The sequence below is a fragment of the Ipomoea nil genome, unplaced genomic scaffold (assembly GCF_001879475.1).
Source record: "Ipomoea nil cultivar Tokyo-kokei standard unplaced genomic scaffold, Asagao_1.1 scaffold2036, whole genome shotgun sequence".
Classification (NCBI taxonomy): Eukaryota; Viridiplantae; Streptophyta; class Magnoliopsida; order Solanales; family Convolvulaceae; genus Ipomoea; species Ipomoea nil.
This window is the reverse complement of record NW_017618464.1, coordinates 5,601,853-5,621,733: the sequence shown is the minus strand read 5'-3', so window position 1 is coordinate 5,621,733 and position 19,881 is coordinate 5,601,853. Positions and strand designations below refer to the sequence as shown.

The 19,881-nt window shown below is 35.2% G+C and overlaps 2 protein-coding genes across 5 annotated transcripts; both read left to right on the top strand.

The window, feature by feature from the left end:
• Nucleotides 1-1,499: 1,499 nt before the first annotated feature.
• LOC109147918 (RNA-binding protein 42) lies at nt 1,500-4,402 on the top strand. 3 transcript variants are annotated; one of them, XM_019295589.1, is made up of 7 exons: nt 1,500-1,897; nt 2,157-2,334; nt 2,694-2,791; nt 3,373-3,469; nt 3,665-3,750; nt 3,921-4,002; nt 4,112-4,402. In XM_019295589.1, exons 1-6 carry the CDS (start codon nt 1,667-1,669, stop codon nt 3,972-3,974), a joined length of 744 nt encoding a protein of 247 aa, XP_019151134.1. In that variant the 5' UTR covers nt 1,500-1,666; the 3' UTR covers nt 3,975-4,002; nt 4,112-4,402. The 3 variants fall into 3 exon arrangements, with proteins under 3 accessions (XP_019151134.1, XP_019151135.1, XP_019151133.1); XM_019295590.1 differs by having other exon boundaries at nt 4,079-4,335; XM_019295588.1 differs by having other exon boundaries at nt 3,921-4,335.
• Nucleotides 4,403-8,849: 4,447 nt separating this feature from the next.
• Nucleotides 8,850-18,774, top strand: LOC109147914 (serine/threonine protein phosphatase 2A regulatory subunit B''beta-like). Of its 2 annotated transcripts, XM_019295581.1 has the most exons (13): nt 8,850-9,509; nt 11,977-12,219; nt 12,329-12,434; nt 12,899-12,998; nt 13,524-13,629; nt 13,992-14,082; nt 14,645-14,786; nt 15,460-15,607; nt 15,702-15,811; nt 16,609-16,765; nt 17,376-17,501; nt 17,601-17,775; nt 18,179-18,774. In XM_019295581.1, the coding sequence occupies exons 1-12, from the start codon at nt 9,360-9,362 to the stop codon at nt 17,739-17,741; spliced, it is 1,620 nt and encodes a 539-aa protein (XP_019151126.1). In that variant the 5' UTR covers nt 8,850-9,359; the 3' UTR covers nt 17,742-17,775; nt 18,179-18,774. The 2 variants fall into 2 exon arrangements, with proteins under 2 accessions (XP_019151126.1, XP_019151127.1); XM_019295582.1 differs by lacking the exons at nt 17,376-17,501; nt 17,601-17,775; nt 18,179-18,774 and adding an exon at nt 17,177-17,356.
• The last annotated feature ends 1,107 nt before the right edge of the window (nt 18,775-19,881 follow it).

Genomic DNA, 19,881 nt, shown 5'->3' with positions numbered 1-19,881 from the left:
CCGTATTTCGTCATCAGCGTTATCGCCCACAGACTAGACGCTTCAGCCCTAAGACGTCATCCCAACTTCATCATATAAGTTGTGTTCATCTCCTGCAATCGTCTAATGCCCAGTCCACAATGCGTCTTTGCTGTTGTAACCTTGCTACAATTGATGAGACTCATTTTGCAACCCGTGTCACGCCATTGCCACCCATATAAATTTCCTCATTATTTTCTCGAGTTATGCGCAGATTCCTTTTGGCAGGGAAACCGTTTGCATTGTGTATACATGAATGACATTTAGGACTGATTTAGCCAGCACCACCCGTCCTGCCATGGATAACGTTTTAGTTTTCCAACCCTCTAAACGTGCGGAGACTCTATCGAGGAGGTCTGACTACGTATTGCAGGTCACTCGCCCATGGAGGGACGGTACTCCCAAGTACTTTCCCAAATCTTTCGTCCTGGCAGTGCCTAACCTAGTTGCAATACCCTCAACAAGACCTTGGTCCGTGTTCTTGGAAAAGTGCACCTGCGATTTGTTCAAACTGATCTTCTGACCCGATGCCATACAGAACCGGTCCAAACACTCCTTAATAACGTCCACCTGCTCAATCGAAGCCTCTGTGAAAAGAACCATGTCATCTGCAAAACAAAGATGAGTTAGAACCGGTCCCGTAGGGGCTAATTTGATACCTTTCAAATTTTGGTTTCTAACTTCTGAAATAATCAACTGACTGAGACAGTCCATACAGAGCACAAAGATAGTCGGGGACATTGTGTCCCATTGCTTAATGCCCCGCTTCGGACTAAAGGGCTCCAGCCGCTCTCCATTCCAGATAATGGAAAGTCGGGAGGTACGGACGCAAGCCATGATAACCGTCCTCCAAGCTTCATTAAAACCCGCCAACTCTAGGGTGTCCTGAATGAAATCCCAGGATAGGCAGTCATATGCTTTCTCGAGATCCAAATTGATAGCCATAAGACCTTCGCCCCTCATATCTCCCGCATGGTGTGCATAACTTCTTGGAAATATGCACATTATTTGATATTTGCCTGCCCGGGACAAAGGAGCTCTGGAAAGGTCCCACGATTTCGGGGAGAATAAGCTTCAATATGTTGGTTACCGTCTTTGTGATGATCTTGTAACTTACGTTGTATAGACTTATAGGTCAAAATTGCTTGACTGTCTCCGGGATCCTGACTTTGGGGATAAGGGCAATAAGGGTGTCGTTTATGCCTTCCGGTAAATTACCCATTTCAAACGCATCTTTGACCAAATTATAGACACTATCCCCGGTGACCTCCCACGTACGCTGATAGAAGGCTGCATGGAAGCCGTCCGGGCTCGGTGCTTTGAACGGCTTCATAATTTTCCAAAAAATGGGAAAAAAAAAAAAAAAAAAACTAGTTACTAAACGGGTTTATAGTCTTGCAGCCCATTCATTATTCATAAGCGCAAGGCCCAGTCCGGTCCATTACCAAATACAGTACTAGAAAGCCACCGTGTCAGAGTAAAATGCGCAATCGTATACCTCTGTAGTCAAATTAGAAGAAGTATTCCTTCTCTCTCTCTATCTCGGGACCAAAATCAACGAGCCCTAATCGCGAAATCTCTACAGCTCCATCTCTAATTCCATCCAATTGAACTTCGTTGTTGGCGCGATTCTTAGCCGGTATCTGCCATGTCGACGGTGCCTTCAACATCCGCAGCTGCCTCTTCTTCTTCGTCGCAGTACACGTACTCCAATGGCACCTACTTTCCGACTCCTTTTCATCTTCAACAGCAGCCGTCGCAACCCTACATCGGCGCTGCCCCTCCGCCGGCTCAGCTCCCTGCTCCTCCCGCTGTTCCTACCGTCTATCCACCTCCGGCCCCTCTTCCTGGCGTATATTCTTTGCCTCAGTACCAACAAGTAAGATTTTTTATCACCTGGAAAAAAAGTAAAAGAGAAATGTGATTTTGATTAGGTATATGGATATATGCAGCTGCAATTATACATTCAGGCATCTTTGCGTGTATACATGTATATATGTATTTGTGCGTGCATGCATTTAGATATACTGATTAGTGAGTAACATATAGTTTAATTTCATTTTCCATAGGAAACTAGTCCATATTTCCATATTGGGTATGTGTGACCTGTTTGTGATGTTTGTAGTCTGCATTGACAGGCGCAGCAGTTGTTTCAAAGGGATGCCCAAACAATTACTCCAGAAGCACTTGAGAATGTGAAAGCTGCACTTGCAAGCAGTGATATTGAGCACAAAGTTGAGGCTAAGAAGAAAGCCCTGCCTCGTAAAGCAGCAGGGCAAAGTTGGGAGGACCCCACTCTTGCTGATTGGCCAGAAAGTATGTTTTGTTTTCCCCTGTATATATTCTCAGTTGATTATTCACATGAGGGTTTGGTTTTGGTGATGTTGCTTTAGATTAGCATTGATTGATATTAAAGGTGTTGGAAGGATTTTTCACCACATTGTTTAATTTAGAATCTTTTGCGTAAGGTACACACTTATTTTGATACTTGAACTGCTTCTTAAGGAAGTCCAAATCTCGGTCTCTTCATGTTTGTATATTATTATTATTATTATTCTTATTATTATTCTTATTATTCTTATTAGTAGTAGTAGTATTATTATTTTATTTTATCTTCGCAATAATATTTGGAGGGATAAATATATTATGATCACAGTGGTGTTGGCATTTTGCAGATGATTATCGTCTGTTTTGTGGTGATCTTGGAAATGAGGTGAATGATGATGTTTTATCGAAAGCATTTTCAAGATTCCCTACTTTTAACATGGCTAGGGTGAGTTCTCATGGAAGTCATTTCCGCTCTTCTCTGTATCTATGATGTTTTTGATTGCTACATGTGAGCATTTGGATGTAATCTGGATGTGTCTGTTTGAAGTATTTGGAGCCCTCAAATGTCTCATATGCATTAAGAAAGAAATCTCTTTGGTCTTAATTGCATTGAAGCTTGTAAAGCTGAAGCGAATTATTGCTGGAGAAGTTTCTATCCATGAATTAAATTTAGCACTTTTTAGTTTCTTGCAATTTAATTCATGCGCTTTTTATTGTGATCTAATTTAAATGGTATCCACAAATGGTTTTGTGCCTGTTTGGAACTTGGAAGAATGCAACTATGTGATGTTTCTACATTCCATATGGCTTGTTGGTTTATGTTCTTGTCAATCTATTATCTTTAACTCTGCTATAATTTTGTATCTAGATGCTGGGTTGAGTTTGCTCTTGCTTTCTAACACACATCACCCACCCAAAAAAAAAAGTAAAAAAGAGAGAGATGTCCTGGCATTAGTGTTGGAGTATCTGCTTGTTTGCACTTTGTTGTAGTAATAGCTAACTGTTTGTGCAATATCGTCATTGCAGGTTGTGCGAGACAAGCGGACTGGTAAGACTAAAGGCTATGGATTTGTAAGTTTCTCAAACCCTTTGGACCTTGCTGCCGCCCTTAAAGAAATGAACGGTACGTAATAATTGTACATCCACAGATTTGGATCTCTTTTGCGTTTCTGATAGGGCCTTAATCACTGTCTTAAACTGTGAAAGACCCATGCTGTCTCTGAAAGGTGTGTGGTGTAAGAGATCAATTAAATTCAGGAGAGTATGTGCTTAGTATATCTTGGTTCATTTGTTATGACATACACCATTATAATTTCAGGTAAATATGTTGGAAATCGACCAATTAAACTCCGGAAGAGCAAGTGGCAAGACAGGATTGATGTTGATGCTTTGGACAGACAAAAGGTAAGAGGCCGTTTGTCAACATTTTCTTCTCTTCTTTTTTTCCCTTCTCCCGCACCCGACACACTGCCTAAGTACCTAACCACTCCCACATACAACCAACCCTAACTCCCTACCCAACCCTGACATGTTTTGGTGAATCTGGATTCTGATGGCATGCAATCTTTTGACAGAACCACTCTCAGAAGAAGGGGAAAATGCCAAGGAAGAGTTTTTTGCACAAGTGAGCACTATTATGCAGTCGAGCAACTGATGGTAAGAAAGCCATTGGACGTTTGTCTTGTTTTCATTCCTTACCATGGATAAATGACTCCCACTTACCGGGGTGTAGACACTTTCAATTCATACTTATTCATTCATTTAGGACCGGGTAGAGAAGTTCCAGATGTAAGATCCACTTGTGGGCATACATCCTTTATGCAAGGATTACCTGTGACTCATGAAGTTGGTGTAACACATGTCCTTGTGAGAAGTATCTGCTCAAAAATTTGTAGCATAATTCATGTATGGGATGATAAGTATAAGGCTAACATTCTACTGTTGACAAACATCATCTGCATGTATGTTTTGGATTCAAGTTTGTAGTCATGTTAATTGGATGACTTGAGAAAATTAATTTAACATGTTTTAAAATGTTGCAGCTGTTTTACCCAAATTAGTGAATTACTTTGTGAATGCTATAAAATAGCTCTGGTCATTTATGCAGCTCGTAATCCTATATGCCTGCTGTCTGGATTTACTTATTTATTTATTGGGTAATATGCTTTCAAGTTTATTTTAGACAAAACTTAAGATCAATAGTTATATCATGAACCAAGAATCTGCATGGTGGACTCTGTTCAAATTATATGCTTAGAGTTAACATATTATGTACTTGTTGCATTTAGGCTGTGTTTGGAAATTATAAAAATGACTTCTGAAAAATATTTTTTTGGAAAATGAGTCACTTCAGAAAATATTTTATTTTTCCGTGTTTGGTTGCTTTCTAGTAAGGGGAAGAAGGTGGTGGTGAGAGGAGGGAGAAGGATGGGGATGGACCCTCGGCGGTGGTGGGGATGGGAAAGGCGATGATTGAGGAGGGCGGAGGAGGATGGTCGCCAGAGCGGTTGTTCGCTGGAAGGGGGAGGTAGAGTGGAGACAAAAAATGGCTTCTCGAAAAAAAAAAAAAAAGAGAAGTCATTTTCCGGAAAAGCACGCTGGAAGGGGGAGGTAGAGTGGAGACAAAAAATGGCTTCTCGAAAAAAAAAAAAAAAAGAGAAGTCATTTTCCGGAAAAGCATGTATATGTACCATTGATCAGAGTTTCATTTTTTGTTGACTTTAAACTTTTCCTTCTTGCCAAACATTAGAAACCTAGCAAATTATTTACAAAAATCATTTCTCTGGTTTCTAAACACACTCTTAACTTATTATGTGCATGCAATTAATCATGGATTCATGGGTATATAATCTAGACTAGGGTTCATAAAACTCGTGGTGGATCATGTGGGCCCTAGTCCACAATATAATTTGCTTAGTTTGATGTAGTATGTGCTTGTTGTTTGGTTTCCAATAGAATTTTGCTGTATGGATTTGTTTAATTTCAATTTTTGCCAACGTTTTACAGGCATTTTGTCCTCTTTGATAACGGTCGAACTCAATGTTTAGTTATTTTATCCAATTGCTATATTAAAAGAAGGGAATATTGCAGCCCCACGGGTTTCCTTCTTTTAGGTTTCATGCTTTGGAGAAATGAACTATAGATTTAAATCCGCAGCAAAGTCAAAATATAATTTTAATTCGTCGTAATCTTGACGAGTTTTAATGACGTGTTCATCGTTGGTAACTTGTGCATAGCATTAAGCCTGAATGGAATATTTTCCTTTTAAGATTTACTTATATTTTAAAATAGTTCTACTACATGGACTCTCGAATTTTTATTCTCTAAATTTTACTCCTTCATGTGATAAGTTACTTTTTTCATGTGGATCCCAATACAAGTATCTGGGTGTGTGAGTAAAAGTTGGAGTAGAAAATGGAAGTATATATAGGCCCTGTTTGGTAAAAAATTGGCCTATAGGCCAATTTTGGCTTATTTGACCACTATTAATTGTTTGATTTAGTTAAAATATCAATATAAATGTTTGGTTAATTAGCTTTTTGTAACTCCAAAATGCTAAAATTCAAAATGCTACTCTAAGCAACTTTTTCAATTAGCTTTTTGAGAAAAGAAATTATACCGAACAACTATCAGCTAACAGCTAATTTACCAAACATTTTTCTACAATCAGCTAATGTTATTAACTATTTATACTCTCTACTTAACCAATCAGCTAACAACTAACAGCTATCAGTTAACAGCCATTTTACCAAACAGGGCCATAATATTTTTCATTTTAAAATACTTCTTAACAGTCAAATATGGTTGTGATTCCGGAAGAATTGATGGTTCAAAGTTCATCATTAAAAGAATCATAACTCGAATTGTTAATATACAATTCTAGACATTTCATGAATTGGTGATTTTAATTTATGAATTATTGATTAATTGAGATTTTTTTAATTTTTATTTTTAAATATAACTAATTAGAATTTTAATTTTAAATAAAAGATTGAAATATAAATTAAATGAGCATATGAAATATAAACTTAGCCCATTAATAATCCAATGAAAACCTCATGGTCTTACCCATTGAAGACTTGGTTAAGAGATTCGTGTAAAAATAAAAATAGTTTAACATATAAATATATTTTAGAATGACAAGTGCCTAACAATAACTTTATTGATCAAATGAATTTACCTCTTCCGTGATCTAACCAAATCATATCACATCATTTAAAACATGTATTTATTGTTCAAATTACAAATTTGGCTGATAGATCATATCACCTAATAGTTCAACCTGCATCCATCAATAGGGATTCTATTGTTGATTTAGTGTACAAATAATCTTCCCAACCCCCAACCCAATATGGGAGTTAATTTGATATTGCACCCAACTATTGATATCAATACAATAGCATTGTTTTTTAGTTGATTTAGTGTGCAAATATTGAGTGTTTGCCGTTTGGTACCCACAAAGAACCACATTTACAAGATGGTGAAACTTTTACACTATAACTGACATAGTTTGATTTTGCGTTATTGGGTACAATCTTGAATTTTCCACCTCAAAACCAAGTTGATTATATGTGAGGATAATTATTCAATCTTGAAACACATTAATCTCTATCTTTAAAGATTTAATCGTTTATTATCGTATTAAGTCACTGATATAATTTTTAAAAACGACAACATAATTAATGTAATTTACGGTACAACCATTCATTATCAAACATCTCATAGACTAAAAAGTACATAATAACGTATAGATGATATGCTCAATTCCGTCTCTAAAAATATTTATTTTTTTTAATCATTACGTTTTGATTTATGGAAAAGTCCGCCACAACTATTTGAAAATACGCTATGGATGAAGCTCGCATTGTATGTCTAACTAACCTATGTTTGCTATAGCAAATTGGCTTAAAGCAAGAAAGCCAACAAATTCAATATACAACTATTACATAAAGCCGAATTTAAACTATTATGATTATCGATCTAATATATACTTTCATAAACTCTTACAAAATTTATAAAAATTTAGAACGACTCTATAAAAGTAAATCAAATTTATTAAAATATATCATTTTAATTTTTTTTATACTACTGCACAAGAAATCAATGTCTCCACTAGAATTCAAACTTGTGACTTTCTATTTGAGAGAGCTACAAAAATTTACAAGCTACTTGACATTATTTTAAAAATTTACAAGTCATTGAATACACCCCAAATTAATTTATTTGAATAACATATGAAATATAAACTTAGCCCATTGATAATCCAATGAAAACCTCATGGTCTTATCCATTGTGGACTTAGTTAGGAGATTCATGTAAAAATAAAAATAGTTTAACATATAAATGTTTTTTAGAATGACAAGTGTCTAACAATAACTCTATTGACCAAATAAATTTACCACTTCTGTGATCTAACCAAATCATATCACATCATTTAAAACATGTATTTATTGTTCAAATTATAAAATTGGCTGATAGATCATAGCACCTAATAGTTCAACCTGCATCCATCAATAGGGGTTCTATTGTTGATTTAGTGTACAAATAATCTTCCCAACCCCCAACCTAAGTATGGGAGTTCATTTGATATTGCACCCAACTATTGATATCAATACAATAGCATTGTTTTTTAGTTGATTTAGTGTACAAATATTACGGAGTGTTTGTCATTTGGTACCCACAAAGAACCACATTTATAAGATGGTGAAACTTTTACACTATAACTGACATAGTTTGATTTTACGTTATTGGATGCAATCTTGAATTTTCCACCTCAAAACCAAGTTGATTATGTGAGGATAATTATTCAATCTTGAAACACATTAATCTCTATCTTTAAAGATTTAATCATTTATTATCGTATTAAGTCACTGATATAATTTTTAAAAACGACAACATAATTAATGTAATTTACGGTACAAACATCTCATAGACTAAAAAGTACATAATAACGTATAGATGATATGCTCAATTCCGTCTCTAAAAATATTTACTTTTTTTTTTAATCATTAAGTTTTGGTTTATGGGAAAGTCCGCCACAACTATTTGAAAGAACGCTATGGATGAAGCTCGCATTGTATGTCTAACTAACCTATGTTTGCTATAGCAAATTGGCTTAAAGCAAGAAAGCCAACAAATTTAATATACAACTATTACATAAAGCCGAATTTAAAATATTATGATTATCGATCTAATATATACTTTCATAAACTCTTACAAAATTTATAAAAATTTAGAACGACTCTATAAAAGTAAATACAAATTTATTAAAATATATTATTTTAATTTTTTTTATACTACTGCACAAGAAATCAATGTCTTCACTAGAATTCAAACTTGTGACTTTCTATTTGAGAGAGCTACAAAAATTTACAAGTTACTTTGACATTATTTTAAAAATTTACAAGTCATTGAATACACCCGAAATTAATTTATTTATACAATGTAAGGAGGTCAAATATCTAAGTTGAACTAATCACAAGATTTGGAGGAATTAATAAAACAATGATATTAACCAAACAACCCCTGGTTTTGGATATTGGCTTTAATTGCTTCCGTCTGAATTGCTTCGTCTCTGTGGACTAACATACTCTTATCAAGCGTCACCTATATTATACGGAAGTAATTTCACTTTTTTCTCCTTTATGTTTCTCTCTTCATCTTCTTCATAGGCACTTGGCTCCTTCTCATCCTCCCCCCTCCTGCTTTTCGCCAAGCTTTTCTCTGGAAATTCTCATCCTCCGGTCTTCGAATATTGAATTTTCACTCGTTCATTTCTTCCTAGGGTTTTTCATCCTCTCGATTCATCCGATTCGGAAGATCTGCTCGGATTTGCACTTTTCGTATCCAATTCGAGGAGTTTGGCCGGAAATGAACGGCGTCGTTTGAATTGGAGCTGCGGTGGTGTGAACAGCGCTGTTTCGGAGCTTGTTTTAGGGTTTGTTGGATGATACAGGAACAACGCAAAGATCTGAGGATTTGCTGCGACTTGATTTCGATTTGTAGGCTTCGTGATGGATGTGGATTTTGATGGCGACGTGGCGAATCTCGATGCTGAGCTCTTGCAGCTCCCGGAGGTGTCTCCTCTGGCTATCAAAGCGAATCCTTATATCGCCGAGAAGCTCTTTGATCAATGGCTGTCGCTTCCGGACACAGTTTCATTGGTATTTTTCTTTTGCAGCTATACCTAGTTGTTACACTGACTCAAAAATTGAATTTATATCCACCTACATCTAGTTTCTTTTATTCTGTGTAATTAGTCTATTTCAACAAAATGTGAATGCTGGTAGGCTGTTTGATTAGCGGTGGTATTAATGAATAGTGCAGAAGTAGCAATAAATGGATAGAAGATTTTAACACATGTATGATATGGATGGTTATCACTGGAGATGGAGGTTAGGGCTTTTTGGCTGAAAATTTACAAGCCTAAAACAAATGTAAAGAGAGTGTACCCCAATTAGTGCAAAAATAAATAAATAAACATAGTGATGAAACACATTTTTAATGAGCAAAAATATTTATTCTATGCGGAAGATTTGCTAGAATTACCATTCATGGAAACTATGTTAGATTCTCTTGGTCATTAGATCAAATTATTGGTTTATGTATTTCATTTCATCTTAAAGTCTTAGGAAGACATTAACATCTACATAGATCCAGATTAGTGACAGCTGATATGTCCTCTGACATTATCTGTATGATTCAAACTTGAAACTTGATTGGCAGTGTGTATTGCTGATCCTTTTTTATACTATCAAGGATTGTTACGTGTTCTCCACATTATTAGCTCTGAGCATTATGGCTTTACCAGAAATATTGATATGAAATCTTTTATTGCTGACTAAAAGTGAATGAGCATCCATATTTAATATTGCTCATTTACTGTTGCTACTATGAGGAAATTGAACTAAATTTCTTATCTGGTTAAGATGTCTTTTATTTTATTTATGGTACAGCCAACTAGACTGAAAGGAATCAAAGGATAGATAATTATTTAGTTCAGAGAGAACAGTGCTCAGGTGGTTAATGAAATTTATGTATTTCCTTTTTCTTTAATCTCTTCATTTTCGAATTTTGTAACCATTTACTTGACCTCATAGTCAATAGATTGGTGGCTTAGCCTTTATCTTTTGGGGCATGCTGTAGGGATTTTTTTACGATCCTTGATTAAATGACAGACTGTCTAGAGTTTACATGTGTAGATCTCTTTATTGGTGGAGAGTGACATTCTGGGGTTTGGAGTTTCAATTCATTATAAGTTTCTGGCTGTGGAAGTTAGGTCTAGATGAAGCATTTCTGAACACCTTATATGTGATTTTCATGACAAGTAGCAAGATTTATAGGTTAATAGGATTTGCTTCCTTGATCTCTTCACAGGACTTTGAGAACAAAGCAAAATCTATCAAATCCTATATCTTGATCCTCTCCATGAGGGAAGAATGCTTCCTAAGGAGTAAGGATCGACTGTATGTACTATGAAGGGAAGTTAAATACTTTCCATGTGTCTTCCTTGAGAGAAGGCTGTTTTCCAAGTATTAAACAGCATTTAATAGAAAAGGCAAATATAGTTATTTTTCTTTGGGAAAAAAGCATTTTTGGTATTTGAGATAGTAATTTTTTGTAAATTCAGTCCTTAAGGTATAAAGTGTTGCAAATATACGTAGTTATCATCAAAAGTTGTTATTATAGTCCCCTAATGTGGTTATTTTAATCCTCCTAAAGTATGAGGGACCAAAATAGTAGTGGATAATGGAGTACATTTGCTGATTTGCAACACTTGGTATCTTAGGGATTGAAATTACAAAACCCTACTATTTTAGGGTCCCAAAGTGTTTTTTTTTTTTTCCTTCAAGATGATGTATGGTGTTAGACATATAAGGTAAACTATGGGTTTGTTTATGTATTTGGATTGAAGCCTTGGAGATAAAGTGGCTTTTTATAGCTGAAGTCTTCAGATATTATTGCACTTTTACAATGGAAAATTGCTTGCAAGAGTTCATAGTAGCCTCTTGGTGATGCATTGCTATTCTTTATTTTTTACGTTGAAATCAATCAGAAATAATTATGTGATCAATTATCGTTTTTCCTTTTTTCCGTTTTGATAGAAACAGAAGGTTTGGTTGAATAGTGTGAGAGAAATTACAGTAGAAGATGAGAAGCTATTTGAAAAATATCAACTCCTTAAGTAAAGAAAATAAAAATGAAACTAAATCTTACTCATGTCAGAAATATAGAGATGCAAACACTGATTTTAATATTTATGTATCCAGAAGAAAAGATGTTAACATCAGTGATTCATAGGGGTTTGATGCTGTTCTTTTATTCTTACTGTAATTATGTATTTGTAATCTGAGTCTTTTATTGAATCTAGGATCCTTCTCTACATGTGCGACTACACTTGGTACAAAACTTGGATTCTGAAAAGCTTCAAATTCATCTTTTACATAACATTCAAATAAAGATATGGGTTTGACTGAAATTTTGAAATCAATGAACTCTATGTTGTGATTTGATTTTGTTTCTCTCACTTCCTTTTTCAGAGTCAGAGACTCAGAATTAATTATGCTATCTTTTCTTTTGAAGTCTCCGGCTTATAACTCTAAAGATAAATCCCATTTTCTCCACATTCAGGCAAAATCTTTGGTTAATAATGCCAAGGGTGGTGGTCCCCTAAATGTCTCTGGAACTTCTTCTAGCAGTAGTGCTGCTACAAGCAATTCTTTGCCATCTATGTTTCCTGCTGGTAGTACACCTCCACTTTCACCAAGAAGTTCATCAGGTTCACCTAGAACCATGAAGCATAGGGCTGGGCCATCTCAGTTAGGCTCTCCTCTGAAATTAGTGAATGAACCAGTTAAAGAGATGATACCTCAGGTTTGCAAGTGTCCCATGATTCATTCATTTTCAGGAACTTTTATGTGCATATCTCTTTAAATTGGTTGATGTTTTATTTTTAAATAAAAAATAATTGTGGTGATGGCAGTTCTACTTTCAAAATGGCCCTCCACCTCCAACCGAGTTGAAGGAACGCTGTTTGTTTAGAATCAACCAGTTTTTTTATGGTCACATGGATGGAATACAAATGCATGGTGAGATTCCTTTCTTTGCCATATTTGTCTGTGTAAAGCCAGAAATGCAGGCGAATGTACTTTATAATTATTGCCTCCTTGATAAAATCATTTTCTTTTGAGTTATCAGTCTTGCCTCCTTGATAAAATCCCGGTGTTTAGCTGTTTAATGCATTTGATATTACTGCTTCTTGGAGTATTTTTATAGTTAGATTTTCATTAGAAGATAAACTACCGAGAAACACCATATTATATGTACTATGTAGCCCAGAGAAAGGTCATTTTTTAAAACCTGGGGGATTTGATATGGCAGTGTTATGTCTGAAGTGATTTGTTATACTCTTTAACGCACATATTAGAGAAATTGCCTAATCTATATTTTATTTGTGCTTTTGACATTTTCATATAACTGTAACTTTGGATGGCTAGTATAATTAAACTGTTTAGTAACTCAGTTTTTTTTTTTTTTTTTGATTGTTTGTCAGAATTTAAGTTGATTACAAAAGAAATATGCAAACTGCCATCGTTCTTCTCCACAGCTCTTTTTAGGAAGATTGATGTTGGTTGCAGTGGAATTGTCACCAGGTAAACTTTGTATGACCTTGAGAACCCTACAAGTGGGAGGTGGGGGGGAGGGAGGTCTTCTCTTGGTTTAACATCCTTGTGTGTGCTTATGTCTTTGATAGATTGGATGACAAGACCACTATTATCTATCATATAATGTACTTGGTTGGCACAAGTAGATAAGTGGCAAAAGGCTCTTTCTAGGAAGAGCTTATAAAAAGGAATTGTTTTAAGAAGTTTTTTTAATATTTGGTAAACATGTCTTATTTATTTTTAGTTCTTTTATCACTTAATGACCCAAGTCTACACTAAAAGATTTTCTTAAAAATGGCCCCAAAAAGCACTTTGTGAAAATTCATGTTTGGCCTAGCTTATGGTTTCTTGGAGTAGATAAGACGCAATAAACTTCTGGTCAAACAAGCATGATATCTGCTTTCTTTTTGTACTTCACTTTCATTTTTTTTCCTGTTCTGTTTTCGTTTGAATTTATTTTCTGTTCATTGTGTTTTAAGTATTTAGTGAGCATTTTCGTTTCCCTTGCTTCAGGGATGCCTTTGCTGATTATTGGGTGAATGGCAATATGTTGACCAAAGATATAGCGACCCAAGTATTCACAATCTTGAAACAGCCTGATTTGAAGTACCTGACTCAGGTTTTCCTTGCATTTGATTGAACCAAACTGCATTCCTAATTCATTAACTTTGCGATTATCAGTCAACTCATGTGAAAAGAATTTTTGAGTTGCTTATTGAGACTCAAGTATTCACAATCTTGAAACAGCCTGATGCCCTGATTTGAAGTACCTGACTCAGGTTTTCCTTGCATTTGATTGAACCAAACAGCATTCCTAATTCATTAACTTTGCGATTATCAGTCAACTCATGTGAAAAGAATTTTTGAGTTGCTTATTGAGACAGAAAAATGAATCCATTTACAAATTCAAATGTTTTTCTGAATCACTGATCATTTTCCTTTCTTCTCAATGATTCGAATTTTCTGTCTACTGGACCATAGGAGGACTTCAAACCTATACTTAGAGAACTTTTGGCTACTCATCCAGGGTTGGAGTTCTTACAAAGTACACCTGAATTTCAAGAAAGATATGGTAACTTCCCAATGATATCCTTCTTTATACCTTTTACAGTTTCAATTCATTTGATATTTTTGCCTTGCTATATAATTTAATGCTGATGCTGTTTTCTTCATAAAAATTGAGGCCTAAAGTGTGTACCTCCTGTCACTCACAAATGCGCGCGCACACACATGCGCGCGCACACACGCGCGCACACACACACACAATAGATAGAAAGGGTGGTGGTTGTAAGATAGAAAGAACCCCCCCCCCCCCCCCCCAAACACCTGTGAAGATGCACGTGTTCCTGATGAGCCTCTAAAAGTTTCTTCTTTATTCTCTTTTTCCGTAAGTTTTTTTTCAAACTTTTGTACGTCTGTCCTTTTTATTTTAATACCATGAAGTTGCTTATGTGAGCCTTGAGATTTTAGACCATAAATTTAATGATAAAAAGGTACCATTGATATGCTATTGGTGATGTTTTTGAAGTTAAAATGACTTTTTCGTGACTATGTAAATTAGCCTTTTCTTTATTTAGTAAAGAAAATATACATGTTTTTTGCTGCATTTTAACAATCAGTTTTATTGCTGCCAGCTGAAACTGTTATATACAGAATATTTTACTACGTGAACAGATCGGGTAATGCCCGTCTTACCCTTAGGGAGCTGAAACGTTCAGACCTAATTTCTGCAATGCTACATGCGGATGAAGAAGAGGATATCAACAAGGTCTTAAGGTAATGATTGGCCCAGCCAAACAGGATGTAGGTCTCTCTTTTTTTTTTTTTTTTTGGGTTTTGTTTTGTTATATTATTTTATTTTTATGTCCTGCTGGTAATTTGCAGTGCACACACATTTGGCTACACTTAATACGTACTCCTCCACACACCAAAGAGGATGGATTCTCTTCAGTTTGCTTTTCTATTTCTTTATCCTAGCAGTCACAGTTTTGGTTAGCTGTTAATGATTTGATGAAAGTGTAGAAGCATGGAGAAATGTGCACCTTGAGTTGGACTTGGTTGCATTTTTGCTTGAGTGATAAAGAAATGGCTAGGTTGGCCTTTATTTATTTAGTTTTTCCTATAAATTCAAAGTTGATCCCAATGAAATATATTTTAAAAAATGTGGCTCATTGATTGGTGAAAGCTACAACTTACAGAGCTCCTAAGAAACATTTTTATAGGTTAACTAAGTCTGCTTAGTCTTTCTGATGCAGATTTCAGTAGCAGTGTGACATACTGACATAGCCTAGTAGAAAGAAAGCCTTAAAATATTTTTTGCTTGTACAATTTGAAAATAAGAACTGTTAAAGACTATCAGGAAATAACATAATTTGCTTAAAGTGCCATTTATATTTACCTCATACTTATGTTGTATGCTTTCAGTTTATTCTTGTATTCTTTGCTGCAGATACTTCTCCTATGAGCACTTTTATGTGATATATTGCAAGTTTTGGGAGCTGGATACAGATCATGATTTTCTGATTGATAAAGAGAACCTTATTAGATATGGTAACCATGCTCTTACTTATCGGATTGTTGATAGAATATTCTCTCAGGTTTGTGTTCTACAGTAGTGTTATCACTTTCAGTTAGCCTAATTTTGGGGGATGGAAAATTCTTATAGTACTTTATGCGTGGATATTTTTCCAGGTTCCCAGAAAGTTCACTAGTAAGGTTGAAGGAAAGATGGGTTATGAAGATTTTGTGTACTTCATATTGTCAGAGGAGGATAAATCATCTGAGCCTAGCCTGGAATACTGGTGAGTGGTGCATGATTAACAAAGTCTGTCTCAACTGCTCTGAAGATTTGTCATTTTTCTTTGCTGTTCTAAGTCTTCTACCATGAGACATTTGACTCTCGGTGCATTTTACTCTAATGTTTATACCACTACGCTTATTATGAAGTTAGAATAGATGTTGGGAGAGTTCACCCCAAATAGGGTTCGTCAGTAGTTCAACTACAGATTAATCAAAATTATGAAGTTAGGACTGTCCGGTGATTATGTTACTGGTGAAGTGGGCTTAATGAGGTTGGAAAATCAGGATGATTTGCTTTCCTCGTATATTCCGTATAGTGTGAGAGAGGGGATTGGTCCGAGGGTATTCATTTTGTTCCTATCCTTTTTGGCTAGTCTACACTTTGTGACTAGAAGTCTAGAATGCTCCTCTTCTGGCATTATAGGGCCATTAGATACATCCTACATCCTTTTGGCCAGAGATTTCTTGCTTGTAGGAATCTCTCTTAATTGGTTTGTTCTGCAAGACTAAGGTTTGTGTGTATTATTAATTTTGGATGTTGGTTTTGTTGTTTTTTTTGGAAACTATGTGCTTCTTTCAAGTACCTTCAGCACTAGTGATGACACAGGCTTCATTTTAGTAGGCAGTGTCCATATCATTTTCATTCTTGGGTCCCTCAGCTTGACACTCTTTAGGCAACCTTGAAATTTTAAAGATTACAGTTAGTGACTATTGGTGTTATTTATCATAGTATACTTTTTTATGTATGTAAGTATGTCCTATGTTACACATTTTAAGATTTCATCCTTAACTGGACCAGGTTCAAGTGCATAGATTTGGATGGAAATGGGATTCTGACCAGGAATGAAATGCAGTTCTTTTATGAGGAGCAGCTGCATAGAATGGAATGCATGGCCCAAGAGCCAGTGCTTTTTGAGGATATTTTGTGCCAGATTGTCGACATGATTAGTCCGGAGGTAACATTCCATTCTATTGCTGCCTTTACTGGTTTCTCTAGCACTTATGAACCCATACTAATAGGCTTTAAACCCTTGACCTCCTTATTTATTACAAGCAAATTCTTTGTTTCCAAATTTAAAGTCTATTCTGTCATTGAAAGTGGCCAGAAGTATTATTGACTAAACATCTTTTGGGAAAATTTTCATTTCTTATTTCTTTTTTGGGGGAGAGGGAACCATCAGCAAGTGTCATTTGGATAATCAATATCTATCTGTCAATAGTTTTGTGCACTTGCAAATTTGTAGAAAATGAATCACTATGTTCTCTTTTTAGTTACAATTAGTTAGAATGGTAACTTATTAATAGATAAAATAATTAGTTAGAATACACATCAAATTCTCAAGGACTCTAATGTGTTTGGGATAAAGGGCAGCCAATTTCCCACACTATGACCCCTTCCAAACTGTGCATGATGTGTGAACCTTGTGCCCTGGTACCGGCCCCCACTATGAGGTAAGTCAGGTAACAAGGGGATATCTAATTTCTATGGTTGCTGTCATGTTCAAGATATAATGATTTTAGATGATGTTCAATTTATTATTATTATTATTATCATTATTTTCACAGGAAGAAAGCTATGTTACATTACGTGACTTGAAGGGCAGCAAACTATCAGGCAGTGTTTTCAACATACTTTTTAACCTCAATAAATTTATGGCATTTGAAACTCGTGATCCTTTCCTAATTCGTCAGGTACTAATTATGACATATTTACTGTCGTTATGGAATTGTAAAAAATACTATTTTAAATTACAAAAGGATTAACAATGAGGTTATTTCGGTTTTGTACAGGAGCGCGAGAATCCAAATTTGACCGAGTGGGATCGCTTTGCACATAGAGAATATATTAGGCTTTCAATGGAGGAAGATGCTGAAGATGCCTCCAATGGAAGTGCTGATGTGTGGGATGAATCACTCGAGGCTCCCTTTTGAGTATTAGTTGTGAGTTATGCAAAATATATGAAAGGTGAAGTTACCTGCATTACTATCCTATATCAGTAACTTAATATCATTTGAGAAAAGAATTATGTTAATATCCCCAATCTTTAATGTTAAGTACCAGAAATCTGGGTGCAAAGTTAATAATCAAAACATCATGTATGACACATCATATTGTGGTCAAGCAAGGGTATTTTTTGCTGGTTTGCAAGCAAGATATACTGTTTAGATTGATTTGAAGTACAAACCAATAATGATTTTAAGTAAAAGGAAGTAACTTTGGTGTTAAAGCTTTACTTTGTATCAACACATTCTCAAATTACGATTACTATGGAGTTCCATTCAAAACTATCTATCTTCTGGGTGTTTTGATTGATTACTATTTTTATCGTATCTCTGTTTTCTTATAAGCTATATTTTGTTTTCATCAGGTGATTGTAGGGAATTTTATTTGGCCTGGCTTTTGGACAGTGAAGGACAATTTTGCACAGCAAACTCGTGGGATTAGCGGATGTGTCTTATTCCACCAAAGGTGTTTTTTTTTTATTGCTAGAGGGATTTCGATTGTATCTGCACAAAGCTTGGTTTCCAAGTCGAATACCCATTCTAGTGTACAAGCTTCTTCTGACTTCGATGTCCAAGTGTTTTGGCAACTCCACCAATTGGCAATTGGCGATTTTGCTGAAACTGGTTCTGATAATTCACAACTTCTAGCACTTCTTTCTGTAGTTGTAAGGAACTGTGATTATTAATTATTTGTTTCTAGAGAAAATGTTAGTGTTGTTTTTTCTATATACGCTTTTTCTCCGAGGGGGGTTCAGGTTCAGCATGGTGACTGGTGAGTGCCATGATGTAGTGTCGTCTTCTTTTCCCCCCTTTCCCAATTCGTTGTCTTCAACATTTGTGATGGACCTTTGTAATGATATCTTTTTTGCTCTGTTCAATTGCTAGTGACTGTAGACTGAATTCATGTAAAAGGGCTGTATAAATTGACTTGAATGCCAATTTCATAGTCAAACAATTTTAATGACGGTAGTCGGTAGGGTTGATATGCTTTTAGCATTGAAACTGAAAGGGATCAAATTTGTATTTCCCCCAGTCGAATCAGTATTTTTATATGACACCGCCCCCGCATTCCTTCCCCAATTTGTAATTTCTTGATTATAATAATATAATATTATATTTTTTATTATCAATTATTAATTAATTTGATGACTTTTGATCTTTTAGTTTATTTAAAAACCATATGATTACAAATTATTAACCATCATGTATTTCCATATACAAACGTACAAATAAACAATAAACTAAACTAAGATAATGAGATGTTAATGCATTTGAATCTCCAAAATACGAGTCTATAAAGAAATTCAATGCATTATGCATTTTTAATTATACAAGATACATAAACTTATATTCCGTATAATAAATGAATACTAATAATACAAGTATTATATATATATATATATATATATATATATATATATATATATATATATATATATATATATGGAAGGGTTCATGTGCGGATATAGCTTCCCGTGCGGTTGTGCGGTTAGATCTGAGCCGTTGATCAAATCTAAATCAACAGCTCAAATCAATGAAAATTAAAATAAAAAAAACGCGTGCCTGGAAGAAAGCCACGCACCTTAAGTGTTAGATCTTAAGCACAAACTCACGCACATTAAGTACAAAACTCACGCACATTAAGTACAAACTCACGCACATTGTTGTACAAGAAGACACGCTTTTGATTTTGCTAGACGCTTTTGGTCATTTAGACGTGTTGCATGCTTCTTCATCCAACACACATTAAGCACAATGTCACGCACATTAAACACAAAACCCACACACTTTAAGTATTAACTCACAGACTTTAAGTTTTAACAATTACTGATATTAATCACTACCCTCACACACATTAAGCACAAAACCTACGCAAATTAAGCACAAACTCCACTCACATTAAGAACAAATCTCACGCACCTTAAACACAAAAGCCCACACTTTAAGTTTTACTAACTACTCACATTAAGCACAACCCCACGCATATTAAGCACAAACTCATGCATCTTATGCACAAGACTCACGCATATTATATACAAAACTCACGCACATTAATCACAGAACCGCT